Source organism: Aplidium turbinatum, chromosome 16, assembly GCF_918807975.1.
Source record: "Aplidium turbinatum chromosome 16, kaAplTurb1.1, whole genome shotgun sequence".
NCBI lineage: Eukaryota > Metazoa > Chordata > Ascidiacea > Aplousobranchia > Polyclinidae > Aplidium > Aplidium turbinatum.
The window spans coordinates 21,651,178-21,661,705 of record NC_137487.1 but is presented as its reverse complement, the minus strand read 5'-3'; the positions used below and the strand labels follow the sequence as shown (position 1 = coordinate 21,661,705).

The 10,528-nt window shown below is 45.3% G+C and overlaps 1 protein-coding gene across 1 annotated transcript; it reads left to right on the top strand.

Annotated features, from left to right (window-relative positions):
- The first annotated feature begins 452 nt into the window (after nucleotides 1–452).
- On the top strand, nucleotides 453–7,935 carry LOC145785127 (uncharacterized). The gene is made up of 14 exons (XM_082596828.1): nucleotides 453–572; nucleotides 1,201–1,279; nucleotides 1,964–2,153; nucleotides 2,538–2,715; nucleotides 3,046–3,143; nucleotides 3,315–3,416; nucleotides 3,746–3,930; nucleotides 4,314–4,536; nucleotides 4,731–4,937; nucleotides 5,661–5,750; nucleotides 6,214–6,277; nucleotides 6,416–6,555; nucleotides 6,935–7,126; nucleotides 7,491–7,935. Exons 1-14 carry the CDS (start codon nucleotides 488–490, stop codon nucleotides 7,641–7,643), a joined length of 1,986 nt encoding a protein of 661 aa, XP_082452954.1. The 5' UTR covers nucleotides 453–487; the 3' UTR covers nucleotides 7,644–7,935.
- Nucleotides 7,936–10,528: the final 2,593 nt, after the last annotated feature.

Sequence of the window (10,528 nt, the reverse complement as noted above, 5' to 3'; positions counted from 1 at the left end):
GTGGTTGATAAAGTAAACTTTTATGCTTCATATTTATGTGCACCTATGCATTGTTGTACTACTGCTGCTGAGGTATGATTCTGTATGTCACTTGAGTTAAAAGTTGCTTTTTGTTGTTTGTTTCTGCAGTCCCAACATGCAAAGTCTGGCTAATTGGTCCAATGAGTTATCAAGAGCTTACCTGGAAAGATCTAAGAAGTTGTTTAAACATTACGCGATGCCACTTCTTACTTTTTTCAATCTAGAGAACTAAGCAAAGCTTCTGCTGAAGCAACTGTCATCAACTGTAATTCTTTCATACCCAATTGCATCGATTGAAACTTTCTATTGTTCTGGATATGATTCACTACATTTTCCTTTATATAGATTTATAAATTTGATAGAAATATGCTCAGTTAATCTATATGGTTACTTTTAACCATACATTTGAATGATTTGAACATTTTCTTTACAGACCATATTTAATTTGTAGCAAAACTTTTATGAAATGTTGTCCGTGTCAACAAAGTTGTTACATGCTGGGAAGTCGGCCTCAAGGTTTTGTTTCAAAGCTTCATCAAAGTTGACAAATGGTGAGTTTCCTACAGCACCATGCATGTTTGGTCTTACATTTAGAACTAGAAGTCAATTTTGCTATTACATACAACTTTATCCCCATTGTCATGTACAGCAATAAATTAATTATTTATATTATACATTTACCATAAAGCAAAATGCTTTTTATATATACTGTATCTGTTTTCATGATTAATTAAAGCAGAAAAACTTGGCACTTTATTCCCTCCAACCCTCGACGGGAGGTTGGTCCTGGTGATGATATTGTTAAAAGGACTAATTTTGACGAGAAATTTCATTATGAATTTAATCAAAGGATATCATTGGGAATTTGTGTAGATCTTTCTGCCATTTCAATGAAACATTGGTAAGCGTAAAGCATATTCTTACAACTTTATTTGACATTTTAAACTATCAAAATAGTTCCTCTTACAGATGTAGAGTTCTTGTTAGAAAGCGTCTTCACAAGCTGCATCCACAACAGTTGAGTGCCACTGCTAGCAAGTTCTAGGTAGTTGGGAATAGAATTCTGGAAACTAAGAGATGATGAGACCTTCTCTAAACAGTTTTTTTTTTTTTTACAGTCATCTAAGTACTTTTTATTCGAAATTTGTTGTTTTATTATTATTTATGAACAACTTTCAGAACACACATTCCATCAGAGAAGTTTGTCATTATCTTGCCAGTTTCAAATTAACAATGTTATGTCACCTAAAGACTTAAGGTAAATCAATCAAATGTTTCGATGATTTGAAGAAAAATTGATTGTGTGTTTTAGCATTGTTGTGTGATTAGCATATCGACGGTCGAAAACAAAAAAGTCGTAAGTGCAGTTTTACGCTTTGGAGTAAAAGGTAAAAAACCAAAAAAAATTTTTCTTTTTTAAATTTTGTTATTTTGAGCATTAATATCTGTAACTATTAAATGAAGCACGTTTCTATACTTTACTGATTGCCACATTTCTTTTTCGATGAAATTTTCAAATAAAAAGCATTAAGAGCAATTTAATCACTTGTGTTACGTTATGTTAATGTGTTACATACGTCTTTTTTGTTTTCAAATTTTTCATGAATGGCTTGGGATATCTCGTTATACAAACACGATAGAAACAAGCTGGAAATAGTAGTAGATAGCACTAAATGCATAGGTTTTGAAAATGCAAAAAAGGGAATTTCTCAAAAATGTCACTTACGACTTTTTTGTTTTCGACCGTCGATATATTGTTACTTTTTTGACATAGTGTTTTGTTTACAAAAACATTGTTTATTGCATTTTGTGCAAAACCCTTGATTTACCAACCATGGAAATACATCGCAAACCAACAACACTTTGATATAAAATAAGCTTCTACATTTGAGCCTGCAGGGTGAGTTTGAAAAGTTTCTAAACAAAATGTTGCATTGTCAAGATCTGCGTGGAACGATGAAGCAACATCATTTAACGTCGACGCGATGGCTAATTTGCTGGATCATGACAATCAGGAGATGAGGAAAGAGTTCAGACAGTTTGTCAGCGATCCCATCATGACTCCAAAGTACAACATCCCTCTCCATGAGGAGCGTGATGTTGCGCTCGCAAGATTGAAGAGGATCTGTGACGTAAGTGGTCAAAATAACCTGAAGATTAACGAACCGGTTCATCTTGGTGACGTACGTGTCTAATTGACTTATACAGTATTTGTATTTTGTTGGCTTCAACAAATGTGGTCTAATCTATATTCCAACAGTAAACAACGCTGGGCCTCCAGCGATATAGCTTCGTGAGGCGGTTGACCAAGTTATGGTTTATTCTTAGCCGTTGAACCAAGACAAAGGACTGAGGTCTTCATTGACGATAGATTTATTTATTTCACAACATGCTGCCACTTGATCGGCATTGCGCACTTCCTCACTAGTTGCTTATATTTCGGCGCAAGTATTTATGAGCGAGGCCTTAACGATGTGAAGAGTTCGCTTGTGTCCAACATGATTTACATTCACCAGAACAAATTCATATCCGTCCTCGACTTCAAGAACAATCCACTGAGAATATTCGCGGCTCACGAGCTTGCATCGATCATTGACCCAGCCATGTCCACGAAGATGACTGTACAGTTCAACCTCTTCGGAGGGACCGTCCTCAAACTGGGAACGGAACGTCATCACGCCAAGCTGCTCAAAGGTACATGACTTCATCAGTGACGTCACGGCAATCGTTTCGTCATCGGTTTGAAGTTCAGTTTGTTTTTATTTCTGACAATCACAACAAAAAAAGCAATATATGCTAAACTAAAACATATCGCAGAGGTCTAGAAAAGGGTAGAAGCGACAAAACGCGGACATTATAGCGTGCATGACACCAATGCAGAACAATCAGTTTAAAATATGGCACGGTCGCAACACCTTAAAGTTGATGGGACGTTGTCATTGATATCTGGAATCACCCCGATTGTGATGTCATTTTACATGAAGTGAAGTTGGCAGACAATTCCTCAACAAAACTTGTACTCAGGTATCGACACGTTGGACGACGTCGGCTGCTTCGGCTTGACTGAGCTCGGGTACGGTAACAACGCGGTAGAGATGGAAACCACGGCTGTCTATGACAAGGTGGTTAGCGTGGTGGGATTGCTAGGTTGGATAGTGCCAAGTTGTAATTGTTTCATTTGTTATGATGAGTTGTCAACTTTTTAAGCATTATGTCTGAGCTGTCAACTCCATCTGTTTATTTTCGAACGACGACTCCATCAACCTCCCACTAACCTCGCCACCTCCATCCAGGCATCCCAGGAGTTTGTCATCAACACCCCCACCACCCTGGCGCAGAAATACTGGATCACCAACGGAGCTGTCCACGCCAAACACGTCATCGTGTTCGCCCAGGTGACGTAATAGGCCTATGCATTGATGACGTAGTTCCCCTTTAGTTTATACTGGGACCAAAGATGAACTACATTTGTTTTAAGTTAATTTAGTGAAACAGGGAAGATAGAGTGAAGGATAACCTTCCTTATGTTGACGTGGAGGAAGCAGCTGGAAAGTGTTTTATCTTCGCCGGGAACGGGAATAGAGAGATGGCAACCCAGGTCCAGAACTTTTTTAAATCCCTTGAAAATGATCTTTCCTTGAGATGGTTATGGCTTTCCCGGTGGTGGCTCATCTAGTTGTGCACAGCGAAGTACATGATGATGATGATAAACAATCTTCCTCAGCTGATCATTGGTGAGGAGAACCACGGAATCCATGGCTTCATGGTCCGGATCAGGGATGACAACCTGAAAGTGATGCCCCATGTCCGAGTGGAGGATATGGGACACAAGATGGGACTGAACGGAGTCGATAACGCCAAGCTCTCCTTCGATCATGTGCGCATCCCACGGGAGAATCTTCTCAACAGGTGGGTTCGCTAGAGGGCGCTGTTGAAGCCAGTCGAAAATGTTTGTCAGCGTTTAAATTGCAGAGAAATAAAACAAAGTAACTTCAGCGGGTTAACTTCACTTCACGTGTCGAAAACGTTAGAGTTTATATTAATTATTATGTTATATTTTTGTGTGTAAAAAAGTATGTTAAACCTGCTAAGGTTACCGTACTCTGTTTTATTTCTCTATGGTTCAACAAAGCAAACTCTCTACCAAAGCTTCAATATTTAAATCATCTGTAAAAATGTTCGGTGGTAAACGTTTTCGTTGCTAACTTCTTCGTTCCTTCTAGAAAGATGCAATGCTTCGTGAGTTGCATCTTCGCGTCTGCATTGTCACTCATCCGCGTTCTATCATTCAGGTATTCAGACGTGGAGGCTGATGGAAGCTTCTCCACCTCCATCAGCTCAAACAGGGGCCGTTTCCTGACTGTGGCCGACCAGCTGCTTTCTGGTCGCATATGCATCGCCTCAATGAGTATGGGGGGAACCAAGGCCTGCCTGGCCGCCGCACTGCGCTATGCTGCCACCAGGCTGACCGTGGGGAGGAGGGGAAAATCGGACATGGCCATCTTATCCTACCAGGTTGGTTGGCAACATGCTTTCCGCGCCACTCGATCACTAGAACATGAGCGTCATTCTACGAGACGCGTTGACACGTGGACCCGTTTTGCTTCGTTTTAATCAAGAGATTGATCGGTGTGGAACATTATGAAAGACGAACTGTGGTTGGTTTGTTGAATCGACAAAGTTTCCAATAATGTTTTTCCTTTCAACAGCTTCAACAAAGAGCTTTGCTGCCTCTACTGGCGAGAACATACGCCCTGAACATCGGCCTTGATTACGTCAAAGAGCGATGGGCTTTCCAGCCTAGCGACGGATCCCAGCACGGAGAGGTGGTCACCCTGTGTTGCGTCATAAAGCCTCTTGTATCGTGGAACCTGGAGCGGGTCGCCTCCATCTGCAGGGAGAGATGCGGAGGACAGGTTCGTCTGTGACGTTGATAAGATACGCGGCCCCCTACAACGCGATCAACTTCCCATATAAGCGACAACCTTGTTGTAGGGAGAGTTTCCAGGAACTGTTTTCATGGTATTCTGCTTGGGTGGCAAACACATTTGATATACAGTGTTGGTTGCGTGGCCGAGTGGTGCGACGACTGCACTTCCCCTCCACTCACTCGAATCTTCATCCACTAAGAGTCAACATTCCGACCAGTATAGGGCGGGTAGTTGTTGTTCATAACTTGTTGCTGTCATCTTCTGAGGCTCTCGAATCCCAACCAGGATGAATACGCGTCTTCCCAAGCTGATACAACGTGGAGAGATGAAGCGAGGCAGACGAAGTCCTCATCAACAGTCCAGCTAGTGAACGAAGAAATGTCAAAGCAACCCTGGTTCAACTCTCAGGTTGCGCACATGATCAGTGCTCTCCATCTAGCGGCACCTGGAATATGGAATGCTTCACAGACAATCGGAAACTTCACTCTGTCAATCTCGGTGACCGGGCCTGCGTCATAGATTCAAAGCCTCTACAAGTTTGCGAACTGCCAGGATTAAGCTCGGCAAGAAGCTTTCCCAGTCCGAGGATAAAGATTCAATCAATCAATCGACTTAGCCTCCAGTTCCCTCCATGAGAAGCTCCGTACAATGTTCCCCTACGCTGAGTGCCGACCATCCTTGTCGTTGATCTTGGAACATTCTCTACAGGGCTACCTCTCCTGCAACAGATTCGGAACCTTCATCGGACTCGCACACGCCGCTATGACAGCCGAGGGAGACAACAGTGTCCTGATGCAGGTTGGTAGCTTGTTGTGATCTCCCCTAGCATCTCATCCTCATGAAGAGGATGTACCGATGAGAGATAGGACCGTTGCAATTATCAGTCCATGAACGGAATTCCTCCTTCTCGGTTATAAATTTATTTGATAAAATTCTTAAAATATTTTTGCTCAAGTTGTTGTTCCTGATTTTGTGAACAAAGATTTGTTGATGTAGATTCAAAACACCAAGGAGCACAGTGGACTTCGCGAAGGTTTTAAACTAGCAAGATAATTTTATCAATATTCTGAATGTTTGCGCTGTTATAAGGAATGAGTGCAGCCAGTTTGCATGCAGTTTTTTTTTTGCTTTGTTTAATTGTGAACTATCACCGTTGTGCTTTTGTATTGAATTCTTTTCGATTTTCATGAATAATCTGCATAACTGAAAACCCGAGTGTTGAAAATCGAAAATCACTGACAGTTGGTTTATGTCGTCACAGAAAGTTGCGAAAGAGAGACTCTCCATGTTCAAGCCAGCCAAGCCGGTGAAGCCTGAAAGTGAAGGTGAATGGTTTGAATTACTAGAAAGCTTCATAAGTATATGTTGGTGGGATTCCCCACTTTGAACCGATCTAGTGGGAGTTTGTAGAACTACAGCAGATCAACTTCCACCTCATTTGCCTCCATGTGAATGTTGTTCAGACGCCTCCAGCTTAGAATTCCTCCATTACCTCCTCGTAGTCCGGGAGAACCAGCAGTTCAATGAGCTCATCTCCAAAGTCCAGGAAGCAGGAAAGAATCTATTTGAAGCTTGGATGATGAAGGAGAGCGACTTGGTGCAGGTGGGGAGCGGTTGTCGTTGCACAGGAGCAGGGCATGAGGTGGAACGGGAGTTTTCATCTATCACATTGTTAAGGTTTCTACATTTTGCAATGTTCGAGGGCGAAATTTTGTTGACCTTGTGACCTGCACCATTACAATGAGGATGGAATGATGAGACTTCCATTCCATCTGGCCCTGCCTATAATGTGGTTGTGCAAGGCCCGTGAGGGGACCTTTAACATAATGGCCTGCCATATCGATTTTATCATCGCACGCACATAGTGGTCACTGGGTAACTCACCCCCCAGTGACACAAGGCCAACCAGACCGTCAGAACTCTGCTCCGTCAGATGCATCAATGTAAGTTACCGCTTCATTTCCATCGATCTTTCCTCGCAGAGTTGCGCGCGGTCCTTCGGAGAGCGCCTGGTCAGTGACACAATGAATGACGTGATCACCAATGACGTCACGGACGCGTCATTGAAGCCGGTGCTGATGATGTTACATCATCTATACCTGGCCGACATCGTGGAGAAGGACCTGGGATGGATGGTCAGTCATGGCCACTTGGAGCCAGGGCAGGCGAGAGAGGTAACAACTTTCCCGTCTAGAGGCATTTCATTGCTATTCAACTCCTTGCCGTGGTAATTCTTGTAACTATTAACCAGCTATCTGGTGGTTTTTGGATTGTCTCTGATGGTTTCACTTTATGCATCTAAGCCTCGCCATGCATACTCACAATTTGCTTGTAAACCCCCCGTACCCATGCACCCCTGATGAAGAGGGGTGACCTATTTTATTTGTGTTATATAACTAGAAGAGGGACCAACTACAAGATTCTCCGTGGAACCCGAAACCACGTGACCCTTTGCTTCAACGATCAGTTATTCAGTGCAATCGTGGATAACCTGGTATGAAAATATTTAAGTGATTCTCACACCGCTATGTACTTTAGATCATTTCTACTTCATCATCACTATGCAAGCAACTCTCCCCTCACACAATGGACCTGGTCGACTCCTTCAAGATCCCGGATGCGATGCTGTCCGCCCCAATCGGCTTGGACTGGGTCCAATACAACGTCACAGACAACCAGGGCGAGGTCTAAGTCTCCAACAAGATCTACCTCAACTTCCAGGGAAGTTGCCCTCCACCAGCATGGGGCGCGCCAACTGTCGCAGCGTTTCTATTTCAATTTCATAGAATCTATCACAGATCGTACGCTTGAGTGGGCACACGGAATTTATGTTTGTGATTATGAGATTTATTTTTGTTGTTGCAACCAGGATTGTGGAGTCGGGCGAAAATATACGACTCCAGTGTTGCCAGATTCATTTTTAAATTTTGTCCTCAATTAATTTTACTTACTGTTGTGATTGAAATACAGTAGAATTCGCCTATAGCGTCACATTTCGCTCGGTCCCGGCAGAATTCCTATCTTTTACGTACATTGTAGTTCGGCTACAACAGCATCGCCTATAATGTCAATTCGCATGTAACAGCACCCTTTATTGGTCCCCAGACGTTTTTGTTCGTTTATAATGTCACTTTAAGCCATCACCTTCACCACGAACGATCAGTGAGGCACGTGATCTGCCAGTGAGGTTGTTGAGTGTACTCCAAGCTGTGCGGCTGGAGTGCGTAAAGTCGATTGAGTCTATGGCTTCTGTCCAGCGCTTCTTCCTCTTTGAATCCAATCTTGCCAGCAGGGCTGTTGCTGAGTTGGTGGTGGCGGTACCCTGGGGGGAACGGAGGAAGTCGCGGTAAAGCCTGTCGCACTCCACATCCCAGCAAGGTATGTAGTTTTTCCGTCGACCTCGCGGGATGGAGTCTTTTGCCGCAGATATGATTGCATCACAGAAGTCCTGGTAGGCTTCATCCACTTTGATGGTGTGTGGGGGTGGGAGGTACTGCGTAGCTTCGTTTGTGAGGAAGCTGTAGTATTTCCAATCGGCCTTTCTGAAGTTCCATCGCTTGACAGGCTTGCTCGGAATAGGTGTGGCAAGCAAGGGGGCCGTGATTAGCGAGGGTCGGTGTTGAGACCTTGGGAACTTCTCTAACACACGTCTGTCCGGCTGGCGATCATCGGGGTCATCACTTGCGAAAGCCAGGTCTGGGTTCGTGCCAGTGTTCCAACGACCGGAGTGGAAGCTCAGTGCGCCCTTAGGATCGTATAAGAGGGCGAGGTTGTTGTTGGTTGCCCAAGCGGCCAGACTATCTCCGTCGTTGTTGATGGAGTTGTACCCCCAGTCAGTGTGGTGGCAGTTAAAATCGCCAGCGTAGAGGCTGGGGTGGGGGAACACTGGGATGGCTGTTGATGTTATCCGCGAAGGTGGGGGCTTGTAGACATTGACGATGTTGTAGCCTGCTACATCTACACAAAGCCACTCGATCTCTGATTGAGCTTGGGATTGGTCAACCAAGGACCAGCTCAGCCGGTCATGGACAAACGTGGCGAGGCCGTGTTTCCTGCTGCAGGTTGCGCCTGCGAGTGTGAAGTTGGTTATTACCAACTTATCCACAGATGTACAGTGAGTCTCCTGGAGGAGGATGATGAGGGCTTGATGCTTGGTGGCCAGGTGCTCGATGATGTTGAGCTTGCTGGCCGTGATGCCCTCGGTGTTCAGCTGCAGTACGGTGGGTCGTCGGTACTTTTCGACAGTGCGAGCACTGCCGTGCCCTGAAAAGAGCATTTTCCTACCCACCCTGCGCTGAACAGTCTCATTAGCTCTTGTTTGACAAGCTTCGTTTCGCATACGTATTTTGTATAATTTCGTATGTTACTGACGGGGGGGACCACGTGAAGGTGCTTGTCTTCCTCCCCCGATAATAGACCGATAATAGAACCGAACCGATAATAGACCCTCAGCTCCCTCGGGAACAAGCCGGCTTTCGCCACGGAAGATCAACTGTAGACCAGGTCACTCTGATGACCCAAGACATCGAGGACAGCTTCTCGGCAAAAAAGAAGGCTGGCGCCGTGTTTGTCGATCTCACGGCTGCCTACGACACTGTATGGCACAGCGGCCTTACCTGCAAACTACTCCGTCTCCTTCCTGACAGGCACATGGTCCATATGATTATGGAACTTGTGCAAAACCGCAGCTTTACCCTTTCCACCGGTAGCGGCCGACGAAGTAGACTACGTCGACTCAGGAACGGCGTCCCACAGGGCTCTGTCCTGGCTCCCCTCCTCTTTAACACTTACATCTATGACCTGCCTGATACCATCTCCAGGAAGTATGCTTATGCAGACGATCTGGCTCTCCTGCATCCAGCCGGAGATTGGCAGTCAATGGAGAGGAACCTAAGCCAGGACATGTCAACTATATCAACATATCTCCAGAAATGGAAGCTACAGCTCAGCAAGGCAAAGACAGTGTCGGCGGCCTTCCACCTAAACAACAAGGAAGCAAAACGTGAGATCAACATTACCACCGATGACGAACGCCTGCCATACTGCGCTGAACCGACCTACCTCGGCGTAACCCTGGACAGGTCACTCACGTACCGACGACACCTGGAGTCACTGCGCAAAAAACTATCTGCGTGCGTTGCACTTTTGAGGCGGCTGGCGGGTTCCGGCTGGGGAGCTGATGCGAAAACCCTTCGCACAGCTACCTTGGCCCTTGTCCATTCTACCGCTGAGTACTGCGCACCAGTGTGGTGCCGCAGCTCTCACACCCGCCACATTGACACCGCCATCAATGACGCACTACGCACTGTGACTGGATGCCTGCGTCCCACTCCAACGGATTGCCTTCCCATCCTTGCAGGCATCCAACCTGCTGAGCTTCGCCGTAAAGGAGCCATGATTTCCCTTGCTCGTCGCGCACTGGACCCCGACCGCCTCCTCCACAGTACATTCCAGCGCCTACCTGGAGAACAGCAGCGACTGAAATCAAGACGCCCATTTGTGCCCGCCGCACGACAGCTTCTGAACAACGTTGAAGATCTTGGAATAAGTGCGGCACACTGGACGAACTACACATG